Source organism: Petaurus breviceps, unplaced genomic scaffold (assembly GCF_028583685.1).
Source record: "Petaurus breviceps papuanus isolate PSGF00001 unplaced genomic scaffold, PetGlider_PUasm1.0 186, whole genome shotgun sequence".
Taxonomy (NCBI): Eukaryota; Metazoa; Chordata; class Mammalia; order Diprotodontia; family Petauridae; genus Petaurus; species Petaurus breviceps.
In genome coordinates this window covers 4,055,543-4,080,873 of record NW_027185798.1, presented here as the reverse complement: position 1 = coordinate 4,080,873, position 25,331 = coordinate 4,055,543, and the positions used below count along the sequence as shown (strand labels likewise).

Sequence of the window (25,331 nt, the reverse complement as noted above, 5' to 3'; positions counted from 1 at the left end):
CTGAATCAGTCTGACAGCATATGCAGTGTTTCATACCCAGGCTCCCACCCTCACTTTAGGCACCTTGATATGACTGAAAAGAAGGTAAACGAAGATTCACAGATTAAATCAAACTTCAAATGTTCTGCAGGAGCATATTTAGAGGAATCCTCTAACAAATCTTTTTATAAAGCAGTGTGTTTTGTAAAGCAAACAATCTCTCCTTAATGCATGTTTTATACAACCGAGTTGATTTTTTTTTTAATCCAGTTTATCTTGGTTATGGAAACACTTACTTATCTTTCACGACCATCTCAGCACAGCTGACACCATCTTTAATGATGCAGATTTTTTACCTGAGACAAGAATGTCGTTCCTCAGAGCACACACTGCATATTCAGACTTGGTAAATTCTGGCAGCTTGGCCAAAGACTTCCATTCGCCAGTAACAGGGTCATAGCACTCGGTGTAGGGAAGATTAAAGCCCCCAACTCGCTCACATCCTCCAACGACCACAATTACCTCCGAGAAGCCAGTCGATCTAAAAGGATGTTAAAAGGAGACACAAGGAACAATGACTGATAAACAAAAGTAAAATCTGATTTAGTCTACCTTCAAGTCTGAAAATGTACTCCCCAAGCTAGTGGTCACACATGACTGCTGGATTTGAGAGGCAGCCCAGAATTAGGTAGAATCAGGGACACTAATTTTTCCCCTGAAAATCACCCAGAATGCATTAGACCTGAAAGTTAAGAAACATGAAGCAGTAGGACCACAGGAAATGTTCAGGCAATTTCAAATCAAAGAGGGCGGCAATCTGGGTGGACACTTAGGAGAGCACTCAGCTCTCCCGGGTAAGAAGGGCTGTGCCTTGGCTGGGGGGAGTGGAACGAAGCAGGAATGGCAGATTGTGCCTCCTCCCCTCCCGTCTCCCAGGATCGCTGCTGCCATCCCCATATCACCAGCAAAGGTGAACACAAGGGCCCCAAGGCTTCCCCTATTCCTGAGTGCCCCCTCACACGGACGACTCCCTACCTGGACACATGGAGGCTGGGACCTTAGACTAATCAATTAATAAATGTTAACAAACATGAATTAATTAATACCAAATACCAAAGGAGATCAAAGACAGTCCCTAATGAGAACAAGAAGCAAGCAAATGTGTATGAAGCAAGTGCGCTCTTGTACTCTGCGTATATAATGTGTGTTTGTAGAATATATGCTCAATAAGAAATCATTAACAGAGGGAAAGCCCCGGAATCCAAAGGGGTCGGGGAAGGCTTCCTGCCTCTTGCAGGCTGAATTTTCATCAGGACTTAAAGGAAGCCAGGGAGGTGTGTAGTCAGAGAGGTGGAGGGAGAGAAAACATCAAAGGCACGGGGGACAGTCAGAGAGAATGTCCAGAGGAGAGACGCCTCCGGAGGAGAGACGCCGGGGTCACTGGATCAGAGTATATGCTGGGAGGGTGCGAACTTGAAGAGGTGGTATGGGGGAGGTTTGAGGGGCTGTGAATGCCCAAAAGGGCATTCTGTATTTGCTTCTAGAGGCAGCAGGGAAGCACTGAAGAGTAGTGAGGGGAGAAGGGTAACATGACTGGGCCTGCACTCCAGGAAAACCACTGGTGGTTGGATGGAGGATGGGCTGGAGTGGGGAGAGATGTGACACAAAGACCCTTCCTGTAGCTTCCACAATAGTCCAGGAGTGAGGTGATGAGGGTTGCACCAAGGTAGGGACATGGTCAGAGGAGAGAAGGGGGCATAGAGAAGGTAAAACAGACAGGCCTTAGCAAAAGATTAGATCTGGGGGGGTGGGAGACAGTGAGGAATCCAGGATGTCTACTGGGTTGTGAGCCTGAGAAGACGGTGGCAAGGTGGCAAGATGTCAGTTTATTCATTCATTTATTCATTCACTCATCCACTGAGATAAAATAATTTGTACATGACCACAAATAGTATATGGCAGAAGAGAATCTGAATGTAAATCTTGATGGAAACCTGGAGAGGGAAATGGCAAACCATCCCAGGATCTGTGCCAAGAAAACCCCAGATGGGGTCACAGAGCTGGACACAACTGAAACGAATGCACTTTTCTGAACTTGATTGAAACAAGGGAAGGTAATGTATTCCCAAACCCCAGACTCTCAGCTGTGGGGTGGGGGGCATTTTGACCCTAGAAAAGGGAAGTCGCTTCGCTGCTCCTAATAGTAGGACAGAGTGGTTTGTTTAGGATTTAGAGTCAGCCTGCAACAACTTCTGAGGCCACTATAATCTTTATTAATGGCTAATGGGAAACTCCCTCAACCCCCCAAAAGTTGGGATACTGGGTACAGATCTTCAAAAATGAGGGCATGAGTTATTCCTCTGGATTTCCCCGGTTTTTTTCTTCCCCAGTAGTTAATGACCAGGAAGAAGGTAACTAAGAGTAGGAAGCTCTCCAGGGGACACCACCAATAATGATCCGATAATTAATCAGAGGAACAGAGACTATGACCTCAACTCTCTGAAAGTGAGCCCATCACACTGTCCTTTATTTTTATGCTGAATAAACTTGCACGTCCTTATCTTCATCTGCCTCGGGTGGGTTTGGGGGAGTGGGAGAAGAGGTAGGATAGTATGGTCTGTAGTTTATGAACTCCACAATGACCCTAAACCAAGAACGGTGGAAGCTTGTGTCTCTGGACTGCCAAGCTGGAAAACCACCAGCTATGCCATCACAGAAAGCTCCAGACAAGGACAGTGGGGAATTCTACCATATGATACAGGACCATGTTGCTATGGGCGCTTTCAGCTAATTGCCAGAAAGATAGTGAGCTGCATTACCAGCACAAAGCAGGGGTTGGAGAGGATGGGGAAACAGAACTATGTTTATATGTGAGAGTCTCCATAGCTTGGAAGTAAGAGGATTTCATTATACATGCCCTGCTGTTTTTGTATTATACAAACTGTGTAATTTGCTGCTAGTTAAAATGGTCCCCTCCGCTCAGTTAACACTTCTATTTTTAATTTTTTTTCCTGTTACCTTTTGTTTTTACATTACTCTTATTTCTCAGCAGACCCCTTCCATCCCCCCCATGCTCCTCACCACTCACTCTTTCCCTGTGCAGAGAGAAATCATTACAAGAATAAAAAATAAAAATCTAGGAAAACAAACCAACATATCGCCCAAATCAAAGGAAGGGAGGTAATTCAACCAACAGCTCTGCTTCTGCTGAATTACACTGGCTTTTCACATGGCAGCCTCCTGGTCAGCAGGAAGAGATACGACTGTATTATGCCTTCACTCCTTGGGATGCCCAGGAAGACCCATGAGATATAATATTGAGAAGATTAGACGTCCCAATTATTCCCAACCCTCCTCCAGGCCTAATATGGAGTTAGGTCAGCTCAAGGTAGAGAAGACACAGCAATCATGACAGCAAGTTATAGGGATGAGCCTGTAGTGCCCTTGCAGGCACGTCTTCCTCCTGTGACATTATAATAAACATGGGAAGGCTACCCACTCAACCCCAACCTTTAGAGGTCCACTCCTATCCCTGATGGACAAGCAGATTCTATCCCCCAGCACTGAACAAGCAAAAGTGGAAGGGAAAGGAGCCTGACCCAATGGGGATCTGCCTTCAACCCCAGGAACCCTTTCCTCCCTGCTATTATTAAACATTTGATAGCTATGGCACTGCTCCTGCCCAAAGCTGGAGAGAATGAGGTTGGGGGTGGGGCTGCCATTGTTCTGAGTACCAGGCTTATCAGAGCTAAGTTCTTTTTTCCTTCTTTTCTCTTTCCAATTTAAAGCCTTCGTAATCAGACCTCAAGACTTCAGGCCAATGTTTGCACCAGTCCTAGTTGGGTGCAGGCCATCTCTCACAAGTGACAGTATTCAACCGAACAAGTTGTTAAGTACTAATGATGCACAAGGTGGTGTTGATCTATCCAGAGAAAAAACAGACACAGTTCCTTGTCCCCCAAAGAGTTTAGAAACTCCCAGCAAGAGACAACTGTACAGGTGACTATTCCTAAACTACATCCGCTCCGTCCATGGGCAAGGTGCAAGGTGGGCTGCATGAACCAGGTGAGAGGCTCACAGCCACCTGTGATTGGTCTCCCTGCCTCCCATCTCTTCCCTCTGCATTCCAGCATCTTCCCAAGGCACTTGATTATAACTCTCCTGTACTCAAAATATCTTCTGTGGCCCCCAATTTCCCTCAGGATGAAAGACAAGGAAGCCCTCCTTCATGGTATCTGCAGCGCCCCCCGACCTGGCTCCCACCTTCTTTCCATGAGCTCCCTCATGTCACTCCCCCCAGCTTTGATGCAGCCATACTAGACATTGGCCTCCTTGAAACCCCACCCCATGTTCATGCCTTCCTCTGCTCTCAGAATCCTTAGTTCTACCATAGAGGAACAGCAACATCGTTCCATGGTCATCTGTGACAGACTTAGCTCTTCTCAGCAATACAATGACCCAAGACAATTAAAAAAGACTTGTGATGGAAAATGCCACCCACATCCAGAGTAAGAAGTGATGGAGTCTGAAGGCAGATCCGAGCAGACTATGTTCACTTTTCAGTCTTCTCTTTCTCGTAGTTTTTCCTTTTTGTTCTGACTCCTCTTTCCCAACATGACTACAGATCACTCACTGTCTTGGGGGGAGAGACAATTGGGGGGGAGGTTTCCTGTTTGGGGCTGAGTGTCCGGAGGGTCTGCTAGTGAGAAATGGCTGACTGGATAGCACACATCACCCAGAGGGAGGCTCGACAGGACATGACATCTTAGTAGAGGGGTAGGGAGAGGGAAGAAAAAAAAAGATTCCTCTAACAAAGGCCAGTGCTGCCATCCACAGAAACAGGGATGTTGATAGGGGAAGGCATGAGTTTTGGGGGAAGGGGTCAAAGTCCAAAGTCTGAGCTGCTGCCAGGAGTATCCAAATGGATGCAGTTCAAGGTCGACCCATGGGAGTGATGAGACCTTTGGGGTAACTAAAGCCATGAGGGTGAGCCAACCAGGCTTCGACAGAGAGCCAAGAAGCCCCAGGGGAACGTGTTCACAAATGGAGGTAGAGGTCGAGCAAGGAAGTGAAGTGGCCGGGTCAAACACTTGTATAATAAGTAAGAGCAGGAAATTCCTCCACTAAAACTGAATTTTATTTCAATCCTCCCCTCTCCGTGGAGGATTCTTGGGCCAGTTCTTCCCATCCATCCTGCCTGGTGAGTGCGTTCTGCCCAACATCCCGCAGGAATCTCCAATTCAGCCGGCCCTCACAGGGCTCATTCTCTTTCTCCCCAGCTCCCCTGTTCTGCACTTCTCCCCTTCTAGCGGTCCATTTAAAACTCCAAGTTGTCCTCAGTTCATCTCACACGTCCAACCAACTGCCAAGCCTTAGGGATCCCTCAGGGATTCTGCAGCACACCTCTGTCACCTGGCATCCCCTCCTCTCCGCCCAGAGCCCAGCTCTGGCCCTCGCTCCTCTCCTCTGGACGATGACAAGAACCTAACTGGGCTCCATGCCTCTCCAATCCATCTTCCACACAGGGCTGTGAGCATGTCTGACTGTGCCACGCCTCTGCTCAAAGTGCCCTGTGGCTCCCTGCTGCCTCCAGGCCCAGTCCTCCCTCTCTCCAGTATACTCTCCGAGTACTGGACATTGAGACTTTGGCACACTTGAGAAATTTACTAGAAAGCTTTAAAAGCTATAAAAAGACCATTCATTCTATAAATGGTCTTTTGCAATTTGTAAGCTCTATGAAAACCTGTGGAACACCAAGTAATGGCTTGAGGGATGTGGCCGCCACAGAGAAAGGCCTTCTTATGTCAGGAGGGTGTGGAGGGAAACTTCAACATGAAATTTACACACTGAAAATGCCCCAATTCCTTCCTTTATTCTCCATGAAAAGCCAGAGTCACGGCAGTAAGAGAATCAATGGGAGGCTTTGAGATGCTGCTTGGCATGGATGAGGCTTCCCAGAGAGATGATGATGGAATCTGTGGAAACAGGCAAGCTGGAAGCCCATCTTCCACACCTAACAAGCCCCTGAGCCTCGACTTCCTTACAGGCAAAATGGAGATGACAGTATCTCTATGACCTCCCCAAGGGGCTCTGGGAACCCAAAAGTATTCCAGGAGTCAGCTGTTTTTAATGAAGGCAAGAGATCTGAGGCCTAGTCTCAGCTCCAAGGAGCTGCACATCCTTGGACAAGTAGCTGCCCCACCCTGGTCCCTTCTCATCCCCCTAAAATGAGAAAAAAATGAGTAAAATGAGGTGAGCTCTCAGGTCCCTTCTGGCTCTACAATTCTGATTCTAGGAAGAGGGATGGGAGGGGCAATGACAACAATGCAAAAAATGGGGCAGAGTGGGAGGAAGAGTCAATGAAATGCACAGCAGAGAAGAGTGGAGTCCAAAGGCAGCCAGGGATGGGCAGGACGATGTGGGCACTGCCACGCTGAATTTAAGGCAGATTAAAAGGAACAGGCTAATTTCAGTGGAGGCACATTTCCACAATCAGCACTTTCCAGTCTTCTTTGTGTAAGGACATATTCATATCTGTTGAAGATTTTCTGGTTCAAAGTTTAAAAAAATTAAAAGGGAAAAATCATTCCAATGAAAGCAAACAGGGTGCAGGGAAAAGGGCCATCCAAAGAAAATGAGAGAACGGGCCCCCTCTGGAAGTGAGGAATCACACTAACGGCCTTCCCCAAATCCCTATATGACCACCGGCCAGGGAACGTTTGGAGGAAAGTCTTCTCTTGCATGTCTGAGTTAGACCAGATGGCCCTGAGGAGGCCTTTGATTCTGAGATTCTGGACTCCAGGAATTCCTTTCTCCAACCATTAGGTGGCAAACCCAGGTCACTGCAAGTGACCCTGCTCCCCAAGGCTTCACCCACCCCAGCCAAAGGCTCTCTCAGGCCTGATTATTCTAACTCAGTAATGCTCTAACACAGGAGTCCTCTTATCCATCTTATAGAAACAGGACCTCTCTCATTGAGAAAATGGAGACACACTTTACTTTACACAAGAGATATAGCCTTTCAAAGTTCTGCAAAATGGGTTTCTCTAAATCAAACTGTATTTTAAATTCACTAAGGACATGGGCTGGGAACTTCAGGTCTTGGCCTGACGTAGCCAGTGATCGAAGGAAGCGACTGTAGATCCCAAGCTTTTGTTCTGGCCAAACTGGCCTTCAGTCACTTAGTGTTCCTCACACCATCCCTGGCCCCCCCCTCTGGACAGGCAGCTCCCTACATCTGGAACACACACTCCTTAGCTTTGCCAATCAGAATCCTCAGCTTCCCTCAAGCCTCAGTTCAGACTTCATCTCCTATGGGGAAGCCTTTCTGATCTCTCTAATTCAGAGGTTCTTACCCTGGGATCTATGAACTGGTTTTTAAAAAACATCTTATTCAATGCAACTAAGACTAGGAGGGAAGCAGAAAACCGTAAAGAATTTTTACAACTAGTGTCTCTGATAAAGGCCTCATTTCTAAACTATAAGAGAACTGGGTCAAATTTAAAGAGTATAAGTCATTCCCCAATTGAAAAATGATCACAGGATATGAACAGGCAGTTTTCAGAGGAAGAAACTAAAAATATCTATAAGCACATGAAGAAATGCTCTAAATCATTATTGATTAGAGAGATGCAAATCAAAACAACCCTGAGGTACCACACACACCTAGCAGACTGGCTAACATGACAAAACAGGAAAATGATAAATGTTGGAGAAGATGTGGGAAAGTTGGAACACTCATTCATTGTTGGTGGAGTCTCGAGCTGATCCAACCATTCTGGAGAGCAATTTGAACTATTCCCAAAGGGCTATAAAAATGTGCATACCCTTTGACCCAGCAATACCCCTTCTGGGGCTATGTCCCAAAGAGAACATACAAATGGGAAAAGGACTCATACATACAAAAGTATTTATAGCAGCTCTTTTTGTGTTGGCCAAGAACTGGAAATCAAGGGGATGCCCATCAATTGGAGAATGACTGAACAAGTTGTGGTATACAGAACACTACTGTGATATATGAAATGATGAGCAAGGAGATTTCAGAAAAACCTAGAAAGACTTGTATGACCTGATGCTGAGTGAGGGGAGCAGCCACAGTGTGTGATGACTGACTGTGATAGACTCAGCCTCTCTCAGCAATGCAAGGTCCTAAAACAATTCCAAAGTACTCATGATGGAAAATGCCATCCACATCTAAACTATGGAGTCTGAGTGCAGAGCACAGCAGACTGTTTTCTTTGTTTTTTTTTCTTTCTTGTGGTTCCTCCTGTTTGTTCTGGCTCTTTTATACAACATGACTACAGTGAAAGCAGTTTTAATAGGAATGTATGTGTAGAGCCTATGTTGGATCGCATGCTGTCCTGAGGAGGGAGGAGGGGTGGGAGGGGGAGGAAATCTAAAACTTATAGAAGTGAATGTTGAAAACTAAAAATAAATAAATAAACTTTCAAAAAAATGTTATTAACTGTCTTTTGGAAAAACTGGTTTCCTCTGTGATCCTTAGTATTTTGTTGTCCATATGATTTTAAGAAGATTTGTACAGGCCTCTGCAGACCAATGGCCAGAGGGGGTCAAGGAACCCACCAAAAAGTGAAGACCCCTGCTTCTGTTCCCTTTGAATTCTTTTGTATTCATTTCTCTGTGTGTGCCTTTATCTAGAGAGAAATACTTTCATTTCATTTTTCTCTCTCCAAGGCCTAGTATACAAGAGCTTAATAAACCCTCGTCAGACTGAATTAAATTGGCATGATGCTCTACACGCACAGAAAGGCTTTCCCATCCCTCGTCTCCTTCTCTCCTGTCCTGCAGTGAATTCAGCAGGGCTGCTATTACACTTCCTGAAGGCCTGTTAGGGGGTGACCCTGACTCCAGGGGGTGATGACAGCCCCAGCCAGGTGAGACATTCGTTCAATAGGGCATCTGCCTCCAGGGTGAAACCTAAAATCCTGCTTCACTTTTAAAGGCCTCGTATCTGCTCCCAGTCCCGTCTCCAGGCTTCTTCCACTCGACCCTCCCTCCATATGCTCCTGACCCAGGACCTCACCCATGGCACTCCACCTCCTCACACCAGACATTTTCTGTGGCCGTGGCCAGCCCTGGGGCACTCTCCTCCTCATCTTCACTGCCTGGCTTTCCCAGCTAAAATCCCACTTTCCACCATAAGCCTTTCCCTGCCTCCCTCCATGCCAGGCCTCACCCTGTGGGGCCCTGGAGGGCAGGGCCTCTCTTTCCTCTTCTTCGTAGCCCCAGTGCTCTGCATAGATGGCAACCACGTCACAAGTTTTTTTCCCGGCTCCTCTTTCCCCCACTTCCCCCACTCCCCCTCAGCTCTCCTACCCTCTTCCCCTGCTCCTTTATGGCATCACACACAGCTTTTCAGCTTGTTTCTCTGGCCCTGCTCTCTGACCTCTAGAATAACCTGCTGTAATGAGAAATCATCAAATGCTCCATTTATTTGTTTGTTTCCTGCTGTCCAGGGATGGAATAAACACTGAACACATGGAGAATCTGACCTGCAAACACGACTCTTCCCACCAGCTCCCAGAATCAAAGGATAACAGATCTAGACGGGAAGGGACCTCGTGCCAGCTCATCCACCCCCTCACTTCACAGGCCTGGAGATGGGCCCTCTGTTCTAAGCTTCCTCGCTAAGTGACTCAGCCAAGGTCACCCCAGTTCTAACATCAGAAGCAGGGCTTACTTTATGGCTCTGAAAAGTTGCTCACCTTCGTGGCCTCGTCCTCGGTGACATCATCTCGTTCCCAAGGATGTGGTAGCGCCTGGCTTCGTGCAGTAACTGGTAACAGTCAGGAGAATTCTGGATTAATTGGTCCACTTCAACGGTCTGCACAAAGTAATTGGGATGTAAGAGAGGCAGCCTCACATGGGTCAGAAGCTCCTGTAACAGTGGCCTTCTCAGGTCAACTGCCCGGTACACCCAGCGCATGACGGCTTCAAAGACCATCTCTTCCTTGCCAATCACCAGCTCATCGCTGCCGATGTAATCAATGAGCTCGTCCTTGCCGAGCTCCAGGAATTCTTCATGCTGGGACACATCCTCAAAAGTCTGCAAAGCAAAATTTCTGCATTTGGTGAAAAGTGTCTTCAGGGAGTGCGTATCAGCAAAGCGCTGAATCCCAAGGCAATTGCAAGGATCCAGCTGTTCCTCCAAGAACTTGGCACAGGCGTCGCGCAGGGTGCTGATCTGAAAGAGGCTTGAGGTCTCAAAGAGGTACTGGACGTTCTCGGTGGTGATCTTGACTTTTCCAGTATAAACGTACTGCAGAAAGCAGTCCATGGCTTCCGCCAGAATGCCATTGATCTCCACCAGCATCTCACGGCTTTCTCGATGGTCATTACAGAACATGGCTCGGAAGTAGCCGCTACAGGCCGAGAGGACGGCCCGGTGGCATGGGAACTCCTTCCCTTCCACACAGATAATCACGTCTGTGAACAAGCGACTATCTCGGAATTCATTGAAGATCTGGAGGATATTTTCAGCATGGGAAGATCCTGAAGAAAAGTCGAAAAACTCATGGCCTGTGAGAGATTTGGGGTCCATTTCAAACACTTTACGCTTAATAGCTGGGGAATCGCGCACCCCAAGATCCTCTCTGTTCAGTCTGCGGCCCAGGATTAGTACCATGGTTACATCGGCTGGCTATATCCTTGTGAGAAAGGCCTGCCAAGATCTTCCTTCCTTCCTAAAAGTGAAAAAAAAAAAAACACAAAAAGGCAACATTTCTGAATGGCAAAAAAAGAGCAGCAAATAATTTCATTTCTTAAAAGGGAAAGCTTAAGTATTTGCCAGAGATAGTAACAGAATCAGATACTACACTCAAAAATGACCAAGCACTGAGGACCAGACCAGTCGATCCTCCTCTAAGGCCTCGGGTTACTGTCGGATGCCTTCATGTACCACAGTTCTCTCAGACTAAGCTAACAGAGGGAAAGACTTTAAACACGAGCCCAGTGACAGACAGGGGAGCCAAGATCAGAGGAGACTGTCCTTGGAATTGCTTCCAGGTTCCACTCAGCGCCACATCCTCCACAGACAGCCCTACCCGACCCCCTTTGCCGCTGGCACTCCATCCCTCCCCACTGAAATGACTGGATCACAGATTTAGAGCTAGAAGGGACCTGACAAGTTGCCAAGTCTTGGCCCTTCACGTTACGGATAAGGAAACTGAGGCATCATAAGGCTCCATGACTTGCATGTGTGCGTGCTTTCTTTTTCCTTATCTGTGTATACGTGGTTCCCCCATTACAATATATGCCCACTGAGGGCAAGGTACGTTTTCTTTTTGTCTCTGTGTTGCCAGGGCCTACCTGGCACAGTGCTGGACATACATTAGGTGACTAATAAATGCTCACTGACTTTAAGGATGGCCACCAGGTATCACATTTGTTTTTAGATGGAGTTAACTCTGTAAGTCATCTCAGGTGTGGAGAACTCACCATCTTGTGTCATTTGGTGGGAGCGTTGTGAGGCATTATTCTACAATGAATGAGGCATGGATCCCTACAGATCACACATACCCCTCGATTTGCCTCTTCTCCCTGAGAGGCACAGCCACTTGATAGTCCAAGAGCTGACCTTGGCAGTCAAGAGGGCCTGGGTTCAAGCCCCACCTCAGACACCTGTGGGTTGTGGGTCCCACAGCCAATCACTGCCCCTCTGAATCCTAGGGCTGCTCTGAATTGAGAAAGTGTTTCCTCATCTGCAAATTTCACCAGTCCCATTCCATTTTTCTCTTTCATTCCAATCTTATCTCCTTCAATCTCACTCACTTCCTAAAACAAAATTCATTAGCTTCCTTCCCCCTAAAGTCCCCTTTCTCCCAAACTTCCTATTTCTGAGGACAACCTAGCTATGTTGGGTGGAGGGTGCTTTCATCTAGAAAGTGTCCTTCCAGGTAGGAGTGCTATGGGGAAGGTACAAGTAGTCAAAGGTCTTTGGAGGAGGCCTACATTACCACCCTGTCCAAAGCTTCACAGTCACTTCTAAAAGAAATAAAACCAGTGATTTCCTAAAATGACCTTGTACTTAGTCTATATATACTTACACACAGGGATGGGGACTGCTTCAATCACGTATTTGTATTCCTAGTGCCTGACACATAATAGGGACTTAATAAAGGCTTGTTGACTGATTTGCCTTTCTCCCCTTTCCATGAAAAAAGCAGTGATTCAAGGCCTGACCTTCCTCAATTCCATTGTCAATTTGCTTGACACTGAGCTGCCCATCCACCCTTACCTTTAACGGCTTAAGCACCTGCTGGGCTCCCTCTGGTGGTGACCACTCAAGTCAGTGAACCCTCTGGGCCTTGGTTCCCTAATCTACAAATGAGGGAACACGACTAGAGGGCCTCAAAGGTCCCTTCCAGCTCCAGAGCTGTGACTTTATAAATACAGCTCCACCAAAAGTCCCTGCCCTCAAAGGAGCCCTTCCATTCTCTCCTGCCTTTCTCATGCAAATAGCTCTGTGCAGAAACACTAGTCTTTTAGAGGCAGCATCCACTCTTGGCTGCTGAAGACATTTAACAAGAGATATGTCCAGACAAACAATGGTAATAACCAAAACATCCAGATTCTCGTCTTCATTTCTCGCTTCCTCTTTCTCTCAGTCCTTGCCTTGTTCTCTAGCAGAGTTCAAATGACTCTGGTTGCTTTTAAGTTGATAAAATGAAGACTAACAAGATGTTTCTGGAGTTCCAAACCTCCATTTCCCCTACATGAAAAGGGGAAGAGAGGAAGGATTGATTTCAATTCTACAAACAGTTATTAAGAGATGGGCAGGAACATAGACCCTGGTGCCAGCTACGCTCAGCCTTCCTAGTGAGAATCCACTTCAAAGAAGTGAGTGGCAAAGCTGAGCCCTACCAGTGGGTCCTGCCATCTACTAGTGGAGCTCATAGGGATCACACATCTAGAGCGGGAAGGGACCTCAGAGGCCATCTTGTCCAACCCCCTCATCTGACAGGGAAGCGGCTGTGGTCCCTTCCAGCTCTAATGCTAGTGTCCTATGAACCTGCTCTAACTAGGGTAAAGAGTATCAGGGGATAACCCTCATCTCTGCACTGTTCACTACAAAAAGAAAAGAGCCCAATATGTGGTGAACTTGCCCAGTTACGAGTCTGGGAGTTGCTTTCATCTCTATAGTAACTGAAACAACAGCTCAGCCCTTAACACAATGTATAAAAGGGTTCAGAGGGAAAATAGGTCAATTCTAATTTCAACCAAGTAAAACAAATCTGTGCTAAAACCAAAACTTTCTTTTTAGATCTTTTAAGTTTGACCTTTTTTTTTCAATGAATATATCTCCACATCAGGGACAAATAGGAAAGCAATAACTTCAGTAAGGAGAGGAAAAAGTCTATATACTCCACTTTGCCCCCCCCTTCCATTCTAAATATCTGAAATACTAGTTCTCAAATTTACATATAGGGACAGGCACATTGTTTCAGGTGTAATGATACTTATAACTGCTAAAATTTCTGAATAAATTTAAGAAAATATGTAATAGGGGGTTGGAATAAGATAGCATCGTATATTAAGAAGGAAAATCAGAAAAGGAAATCCAGAAAGTATGAGGAAAGAATATTTGGGTAAAGGTCAAAGTGGGGGGGAGGGAAGAAAAGTGATTTTTGTCAATAATATACAATAGACCACCTAGACTTGGGATCTATCAGTCTGCTTTTTAAACTCTTTAGATGACTATGTTTCGATAACAATTGTTTTCCCTTTATAATTCTATGTATTTTATCCTAATAATCAGATTTCAGGGTGATTCTCAAAACATTATTTTGCACAAGGTCTTTACCAAAATGGCAAAGGGGGCCATGAAAGAAAAAAGACTAAGCACTCAACCCAGAAGAAAAAAGGGAATTTATGGCAAGTTTTGGAAATAGATCACAACCTTAACCCAGAAGCATGATATAACAGTGATGGGGGAATTCCAATTAACCCAAGAACTGCGAGCAAACTCTTGACCACCAAAAGAAGAACAGCTAACCTTCAAAAGGTGGACAAATAAATGAAGCAAAATCCTATTAAGGATCTGGTGTTTACCAAGGAGGAACTGATTTCTAAAGTAAAAATGCTAGGACCCTGGGGGGAAGTGATCACTTCATTCTAGAGTCTGTGAGAGAGGAAAGGAAATCTGGGCAGTGACATGTGCTCTGGATTTGGGCAAAGGTTTCAAAGCAGATTTCAGGTAAAGATGGGTAAGACCCTATGGAAAAAAAAAATGCTTCAGAGGAAGTCAGCCCAGAAGGTATAAGGAATACTCAGAATGAAATTCTGAACCCACACAGTTAACAACTCTAGTGAGGGAAACAAATGGATTGATCCAGAGAGATTAAAGTAGATACAAAGGGAACTCATCAATGAAGTTAGATTTTATAGTGAAATGCACAGAAGACGCAAAGCCAGGTAACAAAAAATGAACGTGAGAGTGTGGCACAGCTCTCACAGAGTGAGAGCTAGAAAGGGAAGTAAAGGATAGCAGAAAGAAAGGTTTGTTTAAAAAAGCTACATGAAAAGATCAAAAGCTAGGATCTTTGCTTAGCAGGGCTGGAATGATCACTGAAGACCAGCTGTCCAAAAATGGAATGGGTGGTGAGTCAGGAGGTGTGGTGTCCCCTCCTAGGCTGTTTTCCAGTCCAGAGGCTCAAGCACCACTAGTCCGGTCAGTTACATTGGGGCTTCCTTCTTTTTGAGCCTGGGTCAACCAGATGGCTATTCACCTCCCTTTCAAATCAAATTCTGCAACTGATTTGTTTACAATGAAAATATATCATGTCATTTTAATAAGAAAGCAGAAATATCATCAAACAAGATTGCCTATCTGTGACCCTTTAGGTTAGACAGTCATAATGTAAGTTTTTTCCCCATTAAAAATTTTCTTTCATGTAACAAAAATCTATCCTTAACCCCCCCCGCCCCAAAGGCTCTGTAAGAAAACACTGATGCCAGTGCAAAACATTCTGCCTTATTCTGCACCCTGCATCTATCAGCTCTCACTTGGGAAGTGGGTTCTGGCCTCCATCCTCAGCCGTCTGGAATCAGGGCTGGTCATTACATTTTGTGATTCCACAGTAATGCTGCACTAACTGCTAAACTCTAGATTAGCTAAATTTCCCCCATTTATTATAGGAGCTTTTCCAAATTTCCTTTTTGTATTTTGTTCCTTGCTTAGATGACGACTGTGGGCTACTTTCCCCCTTTCTACACAAAAGGTAAGGAAACAAGGTTTGCTGAGCTAGCAGTGGCCTACGTCAGAGCTGTCAAAGACATTTTTCCCCTTCTGTTTTTGAGCCTGGGTCTTCCAGTCATTTCCAGGCTGAAGGTGGCAGCAGCCAGCCCCAGCCCCAGCCCCTTGACCCTACTACAAGATAGACACACGAGCTTGGACCTTCTCTATTTCCCATTTATTCTGGTTTTCCTCTCCCTAGGCAGCCTGCTGTGTCCCCTGTCACACCATGGGGTCAGGCCTTACAGACAGAAGCTCCCTCAACTTCTTTGGAAGCAGGGACGACTATGGGTGTGTGTGTCACCATGCCTGGCTTGGCAAAGGGTTTCAAGAATACTAAAAAAACCTAGACTTGACTCAAGTTAAAAAAATAGAAAACTGCAGGTATATTTAAATTACTGGAAAAAGACATATATATTTATCTTCCAAACACACTCAAATAAATTATAGCAATGGGTGGCCCAAGTCAAGCAATATGAAGGCTGAAACAAGAATGCAATTCTAGGAGGAAGTCTGGTCACCCTGAGGGACACAGTCAATCTTCTCCAAAATCTCAGGCAGCATGATTGATCAGTTAGCATTCTTTCAGTACCAGCAAGGGCCCAGTGCTAGACAACAGCCAGTCTCTACCCACAGGGAGCTTTTGTCAGCTGGAAAGGACACACTGTGTCCTCACATCACAGGATCACACATATACAAATAACTCTAATACCAAATGATGCAGAAGAGGATGGCCTGCACTCCAGGTTAATGACTGGGGCCTCTGGGAGCACTGAATGGGACAGTGCAGGGCACAGGGGTGATGGTCTGCCACAATGTGTGTTATGTTTGTGTGTGTGTGAGAGAAAGAGGCTAGGGGTGGGGAAAGGGACTGTTGTCCAGGGGAGATAAAAGGATTGCATGAGATATGATGGAATTACTCAATCAAGTTATCAATCAAAGGTAAAACAGGCATCAACAGTCTTTGGACATCTTGAGTGAACCAAAAAAGTCGCTGACCATTTCAGAATCAGTCTAATGCTTTGAGCCATGGGATAAAATGAGATGATATTTTACATACACACACACACACACGCATATATAGGAACTGGATTGAGATTAAGGGGAATCAAGCAAGTCTTGCGGGCTTTTGACAAAACAATAAATCAGTTTAGAATCTGGGATTCTAATAAAAAGACAGTCTGATGGGTGAAATAGTTCTGGTCAGGCTCTTGAGGGAGAAGAGGTAGGGGGAGAATAATCATCTCTATTTTTTCCCCCCCCCCTTCCCCTCCCCCACCCAAGAAATGTGGTGCAAACTTCAGAGTCAAAAATTTTGAACTCTGCAAAGAGATGGTAGCAATGTTCCAGGAGGAAGAATACAAAGGCTGATCACCTCTGGGGCTCGGACAGAGCCTGACACACCCCAGAGAGGAACTTTGTGGGGGTCTCAAAAATGAAGAAAAGGCCTTCTAACAATCGGGATTCTCATTTTAGATGTCTATGGAGCCCGTCTGAGAGAGCTCCAATAAGTAATGTTGACAACAGAATTTCACAAGCAAATGGAAGAAATGACTTTAAAACTCAACAGGAGGGACTTAAAGACAGGAAGACAAATGAGCAAGAACAGAGAGTCACAGATTACTAACGAGAAAGTGAAAATGCCTTTCTTCGAGATCTGTAAAAACACAATAGCTATTTTTTCTCATAAAATACCTTAGATGGAACCTACTCAGGCAAAGGTGATGACAGAAATTTCCTTGACGACAAGATTTAGAAGTTATCCATTTTATAAATACCTTTATTAGCATTCACTGCACAAAGCCACAGAGCCAAAACATTGGTGGTATTTTTCTTCACCTAAAATGAAACAGAGAAATCAGCAGCTGTAACCACCATGTCAGGCCTTGTTGCTGCTGTCAGTCTTTTTCAGTAATATCTGACCCTCCGTGACCCCGTCTGGGGTTTCCTTGGCAGAGATGTGGAGCGGTTTGCCTTTTGCTTCTCCAGCTCATTTGACAGATGAGGAGACTGAGACAAACAGGGTTAAGTGACTTGCCCAGGGTCACCCAGCAGGAAGTATCTGAGGTCAAATTTGAACTCAGGTCTTCCTGACTCCAGGTCCCAAACTCTGTGCACTATAGCGCTGCCTACCTGTCCCTCCTACTGGGAAGCTACTGGGCTTCGTTTCCTGAAGGTGTTATGTGCCATGGAAGATAAAAAGCTACAAATATCTTGAGTAATACAATCACAAACGATTCTTTATACACATGGTTGGAATGACGCTGCTAGACTATTACTATCTTTTTAAATCAATCCCATCATTCTTGTCATTGTTGTCTCAAATGTGAGAGCAGTTTCTCTACCTTCCAAAAGGTTCATTTTACAATAGTTTTGCCCTGAACTAAGACTTCTTAAGCCAGAGGTAAATGAATCACATTCACCATGTCAATAATCACCAGGAGAGATGCTGAGATGAGACGCTCTTCATCTCTTAGGGCACCCAAAGCATCTCTACTGGGCACACTGGGACGTACGCACATCCAGGACTCCCCCAATACCTCACGTCCTTTTCGTCTCTATTCATACAGAACATATGAATAATACAGAACTTATGCTTGTATAGGAGCAGGCTGTATCACACAATGCCAGCTAAGCTCCTGGAGGGCAGGAACTAGCTGTCTCTTCATTTCTGCTTTTGTGGCGCCAGGGTTTAACAGGGGCATCCCCTTGGTAGGTGCCCAATTGTTGATTGACTGAAGAATCTGGAATTTCAGCAACCCAGGTCTCTGCCCAGTGGCCAGGTTCTTACTCTTCTACCATTTGGTCCATGGCCTTTAGGAGGGGCTGAGGCCCCAAAGCTCTGGTGACAAGCTTCTATTCATGGAGGCACAGCCCTCCCTCTGCCGGACGCTGGCTGTCACCCTGGCCAGGTCCCCTGACAGTTCCCTAAGACTCTGAGTCTTCTGCACCAGTGAAGGAAGTTTCCCTCCCCTTCTGACAGTCCCAGGTCAGGACCCAAAACCAACCCAAACCCATCACACACAGTCCAAAGAGCTCTGGTTTCTTCAGGTGGGCACACATGATTGCAACTCCTCCAGGAAGGCCCTAGCAGCAGTCTTCCACCATTCACCAGTAGGTAGCTAGGCCAGTGCAGGCCACCCCCGCCCCACACACACACACCCCCAAACAGTATCACAAGTCCATGAGACTTGTCCATGCAATGCATTTAATACAAGAGAAATGAACATGCACATAGAACCCTGGCTTACATATCTATAAAAGCGCCAAGAGAGAAGGAGGAACCGACATCTGCACCTAAAAGGGAGAGGCAGGGGAGGGGGCTGGAGCAGCCAGACCATGAGGCAGGACATTTAGACATGCTTATCTCCAGGGGTCCAGTGCACACTGCCCGGCACCTGCCCTGCACACACAGGGAGCCCAGCCTGGGATGCAAACAATAAATCAGGTCAGCTTGGGGGGGGGGGGGGTGCGCCTTCGTCCTTGACATTTTCAGGGCCTCCTCTATACCCTTGGTCCAGTGCTTCTGGGAGATCTGGCAACTCAAAGAGACAAGTGCAGGGGCCCCTTCTCACACACTCTCTTTCTCATCTTGTGCCTCCCCTTCCACAAGGCCTGGCAGTCACCTAACCTCTTCCCATTGGGTCTGTATACACTCCTTTAGAGGTGTAGGCATGTATGAAGCTGCTGCCTCCCTCCCTCCAGCCCCAATGGAAGCTGCTTCAGAGGACAATTTGTTTCATCCTTGGTTCTCGTATTGCCTAGGCCATATAATGAATGTAATGCCTGGCACACAGAAGGAGCTTAGTGAGTGCTTGCTGATCGACTCAGTCCATGACCAAGACCACACCTGAAGCATCTGCAGTATGGTAGCATTGGGATTTGTGATTTATGTCATCTCCATGTCATATTACTTTGGATTTCCATGAATAATTTTTCTAAGTTTGAAAAAAATGGAAATAAATACAACTCAAATATTTAGATATTAATATTTCAGTCAATTAAAAATACCAACAATTTATGTGCAATGCCAAATTTAAAATCACTTACGTGTGCTTTTCTTTTCAGATGGGCCCACTAAGCACCTCTTAAATGTGCGTAACTCAAACTCCTCTATATTGTAAAAATGTTTTTACAGGAAGTCTCAATAAGAACCTACGGACAACTAGAGGAAAAAAGCCGACCTTCAGCTCGATTCGATTTGCTGTCAGAGTTTGCAAGTACAGTGATGATTCTCAAACAGCTGCACGCATTTACTTGCTTTTTGGGGGTGATGCACAGACAGGGCACTGAACACTAGATCAGCCAGCCTTTGGGGGAAGGCAGAAAATGCTCAGGAAAAGAGCAGCATCTTGGATCAGGCACAAGAGGCTCAAAAGTCTCAGAGACATTGGTTTCTAAGCCAAGAATCTATGAATAGAACATTCGTTATGCACTGCATCTTTGAGGTTCAAATGTAGGACATTCTAAGGCGTTTCTGCCAAGAGTTCAGATCTATACCAGTGACAATGTGTGAGAGTGTGTGTCTAGGAATACATAAATCTGCATATTGTTCTCTGGATCTGAGGGCTGAGGCTAGGAACAATCTTGTTCTGCCCCTCACCCTCCCACAGGTCAGTCTAATTCTGGCCTGACCCAGAGGCAGGATGGAGTTAGCTGAGGACTCATCTCCCGGTTCAGAAGTGTCAGGGTCATTCCAGGGATTCTGTTACAGGGCAGCTCTTAAACTGGCTTTCCTGCCTGCGCATTCTCCCTCTTCTCTTGGCTGGGTCAGGACCAGAACAGATGCAGACAGTGGCAGCACCCCATCTGCCTTGAGTCCTGATGTGAAGGAGACATGGGAGCTGCTTGAGATGGCACTTCCAGGCCTGGCTTGACCAACAATGGCCCCACAGCAGCAGGAGACTGGGAAGCAGCAAAGGGCACGACACCAGAGGACCAGAGGAAACACTCCTAGACTGTTTTTTTCTTAGCTGTGGCGCTGGACAGTCTGCAGTGTGCAGGGTCCCTTACATACATGCCCTCACAACAAGCCTATCAGGAAGGTCGAAAGGTAACTGATTTGTTGAAGATCCCACAGGGACAGGTCAGACACGTAATTCAAACACAGATCTTTCCTGACTGCTCCCTGCCAAGTCCAACACTTTCCACTAGGCCAGGCTAGGTTAAAACTGAAACGCAAAGGAGACCCGGTCACACGAGACAACAACTGCACGGTATCCAGCAGAAGGGCACACCAGAACTCCACACCTCCACTAGATGCAGGAAAGATGGCACCCAAAGGAGGACCTCTCCCCCACTCATCTGAACACTCTTGGGTCCCACACTGTAGAAGAAGGGCTCGAGACAGGGACCTACCAAGAGTCTGATTAGGAGCAGCAGCCAGAGAGTGAGCAAAGGTAGGCCCAGCTCACTGCATTGGGCCCTCGTCCCCTCATCCCCTCCCACTGGTCAGCGATCCTGCTCTGAGCCTCCCTTCACCTGCACAGTGATCTGGTGACTGTCACCCCCCAGCCCCACCCCAGTGGCTCCCTAATAGTCCCAGAATCAAACACAAAATCTCATTTGGCTTTCTGAGCCTTTCTAACCTGGCCCCGTCCCGACTTTCTTGTACTCTGTGATCCAGGGACAACGGGCTCTTTCACTGTCCTGTGAACAAAGTGCTCCTTTTGAAGACTCTCCGATTCAGAGAATGCTCTCTCTTCTCTCCTCTCCTCCTCTGCCTCCTGCCTTCCCTGAAGCCTCAGCTAAAATCCCACCTTCCACAGGTGGCTCCAGCTGGTCCCCCTCAATGCTGGTGCCTTCCCTCTGAGATCACTGCTATTTCATCCTGAACCAATCTTGTACGCAAAGCTGACTGCCTGTTGTCTCCACCTTTAGACTGAGTACTCTGAAAGTAGGCGCTGTTTTTTAAATGCTTGCTAAATCTATTTAAACAACTAGAAGGTAAATCCCATTAAAGCCCTGCAGCCAAGTTGAGTAATTCTATCTCCCTGTGAGCCCCCTCTCTGGTACCTTCCTGCCTAGATCACAGTCTAGACGCTGAAGGGTCTCTTCTGTGCCACCCCCCCCCCCCCCAAAGGCAGATGAAAACTAAGTCAGGGAGCTTCTGGATCTGTTCTAGGGCTGCCCCAAGTCTGTTTTGTTTACTCGGGCCAATCCCAAGCCTGTCCCAAGTTATCTACCTAAATCCATGGATTATCCTTAAAAACCAGTCTAGATTAATTTGAAGTAACCAGGTCATTGACCTCTTTCCCTTCCATTTTAAATCTATAACTGTTTGAATGTTTAGTACAGTTAGAGGTGATGCCTAAGTTGTTACTAGGCTATTGATTTTCAAGTTTTTTAAAAAATCTAATTAGTTGAAAACTATTTAAATTATCTTCATTATTGTCAGCTATTATTGTTTAAAGTAAAGTTCATGCAACTCTGAAAGACATATGGTGAAAAATGCCATCATCCCCAGAGAAAGAATGGTTGGTGTCTGAATACAGAGCAAAGCAGACTTCTTTTACTTTATTTTTCTTGAGGGTTTTTTTTTTTGGGTCTGTTTTCTTTCATAACATGACTAATATGGAAATGTTTTGCATGACTACACATGTATAACCTATATTGAATTGTTGCCTTCTCAATGAGGGGGGTTGGGAAAGGAGGAAGAGAGAGAGAACTCAAAGTCTTAAAAATGAATGTTAAAAATTGCTTTTACATGTAATTGAGTAAAAACAAAATACTAGATAATTTTTTTAAAAATACAAAACAACTGCAAAAATTGAAAGAAAAAAAAGGAATACTGTGAAACAGTTGACTAAATTCTCAGTAAGTCAGCACAGAGCTTCAAAAGGTTGGGCACTTGGATGGGCTGGTGCTGATGTCCTTCCAGGGTGACATGGGCTTCTTGAAGCTGAAGAACTCTTAAGACCATTTTTTGAAAAGCAGCTGCTGACCTTTGCTATGAAGAGAAAATAGCTGTCAGGGCCAAACAATACAAAACAAAGACTGGAATATAAAGATTGGAAAAAGGTGGTATTAGTGAGGACATTCACTTTGTCATTCAAAACCACATTAAAACAACACTGTCAGAAAGAATTCCAGATGAACCTTAAAATTAAAAAAATATATATTTTCAGAAATTGTTACAAATGGTCAAACTGAGTAGAACCTTTCTTTAAATCCTAATTGCTAGAGTATTGTCTAAAAATTGCCTTCTACTCTTTAAAATATAGTCTGAATATATGTGTATAATATAAATATGTTATATTGTTCAATACATACATATTAAAAGTGTACATATGACATGTAATATCATTAACGTATATCAGGTATGCATTACATGTATATATATGAATATGTATAAATTATATAAAGTTTTCATGAACAAAAACTTTATAATATATAAAATTATTTTGAAAATAAATTTGAAAGTTAAGGGTGACCCTAAATAATAATCTGTGCCATGTTAAAAAAAATAGTGATTTAAAAAAAAATTTATCCCAAAGGTAACAAAGTAAAAAATTTCAGAAATACTCAGGATAAAGCTTAAAAAACAAAGCAGAGGGCCCCTGTGATTTCACTGGTAGAGAGATAACTTCCCATCAGGTGAGAAAATAACAAGGAGGTAGATTTGTACCAGATAAAGAGCTGCCTGGGGCACTCACTTACTGGGTGAGAAGTAAGGGGACTTACCCAGGGTCACATAGCTAGGGTTCATTAAAGGACTTAAAGTCAGGAGTTCCTGTCTCTGAAGCCTGCCAGCTATCCACCTCTCCAGGTGGGCTCTCAATAGTTTCATTAACCCTAAATAATTATTTATTTTATGTGAAAAAAAAAAAAAAGGAAGCTTTAGATGATTAATTTTGATCCAAATCTCTTATTTTTTAAAATCTACTAATTTGGCTACAGCATTCTCAGGGCTGGAAAAGTACATTACTTTTAATTAGATATCTAAAGTTAGCAAACTAGCATAGTCACTAATTGTTTACTGCACAAAGTCCTTTTTTCCCCCCTTTGCTTTTACAAGGGGGGAAGGAAGGGCAATTGGGGTTGAGTGACTTGCCCAAGGTCACAAGGCTAGTAAGTGGTAAGTGTCTGAGGCTGAACTCCGGTCCTCCTAATTCCAAGGCCTGTGCTCTATTCACTGTACCACCTAGCCTCCCCACAATATCCTTTTTAAGAAAACAAAAGGAATGTGTTAAAGAGGGAAAGTGTGTGTGACTAAATTCAGAAAGAAACAACAGAGCAAGAAAGGGATTCTTATAGGGTTGGTGGATTAAAGAACAGGAGGACAAGGTAGTGGGTAGAAGCACAGCAGAGGAGTTAATAAATGGGGTGAGGAAAGCAAGGAAAAACAGGAAGGAGGAAAATACACAAGTAATTGTAGCTTAGAATGTAAATGGGACAAATTCACCCATAAAACAACAAAGGAGAGCAGACTAAAAATTGCAATTCAACCACATGTTTCTTTCAGGAAACATAAAAATGAGAGAAACACAAAGATAAAATAAAGGGCAGTAGTAGAATGTTTATTGTGTAAATTTATTTAGAAAATTTATTAAGTAAAAAAGCAGGGATATAATCATGTCCTCAGACAAAGTTAAAGTATATTTAATCAAAAGTAAAAAAATAAACTACTATGTGTCAGCAACATTATTCAATATAGCTTTAGATCACTTAAAAAACCTAGACAGTATAAAAAACTTTATTGTATACCTGCCAAAACAAATACAGAAAGCATATGAACATAAACATAAAACAGTTTTTAAATAAACTCAAATCTAAATAAAGTAATATGTATTATTATGGGTAGGCAAGGTCTATCTAATTTTTCAAATGACAATTTTACCTAACCTGTTTACTGTCATCTCGATTAAACTGCTAACAAAGTATTTTTATCGAGTTAGGGGGAACTATTTTATATGGAAGAGGAAAAGCTCTGTAACTTCAAAGAAACCAGGGGTAAAGATGGAAAGGAAGGAGATTCAGCAGCATCAGGGGAGGGCACTCGCAAAAAGGATAATCTGATTATTTTAAATTAAAATTTTCTAGCATAAATAAAGCCCATGTAGCCAAGAACAGAAGAAAAATCCTTCGCCAACAACCTCTCCTGACGTGACTGGGGCAGGGGAAGAGGGAGGCCTGGGCCCTGGGGAGGGTGCTCTGGGCCTCCGCATTCGTGTGCGTGCACTCCCGCGTGCACACGCCTGCACACACACGCCGCCGGCTCGGCACCGCACCCTCCCGCGCCAGCGCTTCCACCCGCACTCGCAGAGCTGCAGCAGGAACCGGCCCGGAGCTCCCCGCTTCCTGTTTACCCGGCTGGCTCAGCCGCCAAGGGCCCTGGGACCCCGGGGGGCCTCCCCAACCTGCCTCGGGGCGCTTTGCCCCTTATGTGTTTGTTGAAAAATCGCCTCCCGCTCGCAGACCCGGGTGGAGACCACCGGCGCCCCGTGCCCCTCCCCCACGAACAGCGGGGAGGCTGCTGGGGCCCGGTCACGGCCTTCCCGCCCCCCCCCCCCGCCCCATTTGGCCGAGATGGGAACCGAGGCCTGGAGGGGAGACTTACCCTGGGGCACTCAGGCTGCACGCGGGGGCGGACTCGAGATTCGAACCCGGAAACCGGGCCCAGAGCTTGGAGCCCGACCCAGCCCGGGCCGAGGGCTGCGTCCGTTCAGTCCCAGTCCCTGCGGGGCAGCCTCAGCAGGCCCAGACGCCCGGGGAGGCGGGGCGGGGTCGCGGGCGGGTCACGGCCATTCCTGGCCGCAGCCCCAAGTAGCGCCCCCTCCCCCTGCTACCCTAGGTAACTAACTGCCCCGACAAGGGGAGGGGCGAGCGCGCCCTCGCGCGTCCTCCAGGTCACCTTCATGGGGGCGGGCGAAGGGGCAAGGGGAGGAGGAAGGAGCGCCCCAGAGACAGGCCAGCCAATCAGGTCGCGGAAGCTGCCCCGCGGCCCCGCCCATCAGCCGCCCCGGCAGCCAATCCCTGAAGCGTTAACCCGGTGCCCGCAAGACTGTAAAGATAGAGGAGCCCGGAGGTTCAGAAACAACGGGCAGGAAAGAGAAGGCGGGGCTTAGGGAGTCACCGCCTCCCCCCCCCCCCCCCCCCC

At 45.8% G+C, this 25,331-nt stretch overlaps 1 protein-coding gene across 6 annotated transcripts in view; it reads right to left on the bottom strand.

Moving 5' to 3' along the window:
- The window catches only part of KLHL24 (kelch like family member 24), a 43,266-nt gene that overhangs the window by 17,167 nt on the left and 768 nt on the right, over positions 1 to 25,331 (bottom strand). For 2 of the 6 annotated variants that reach the window (XM_069089411.1, XM_069089413.1), the window contains exons 2-4: positions 17,011 to 17,071; positions 9,705 to 10,682; positions 336 to 520 (exon numbers count right to left, since the gene is read on the bottom strand). In XM_069089411.1, coding sequence (XP_068945512.1) covers positions 336 to 520; positions 9,705 to 10,624 — 1,105 coding nt within the window. In that variant the 5' untranslated portion in view covers positions 10,625 to 10,682; positions 17,011 to 17,071. Of the gene's footprint in view, positions 1 to 335; positions 521 to 9,704; positions 10,683 to 17,010; positions 17,072 to 24,791; positions 25,100 to 25,331 lie in introns of those variants that run through there. The other 4 variants (XM_069089417.1, XM_069089414.1, XM_069089412.1 and 1 more) reach the window with 3 other exon arrangements.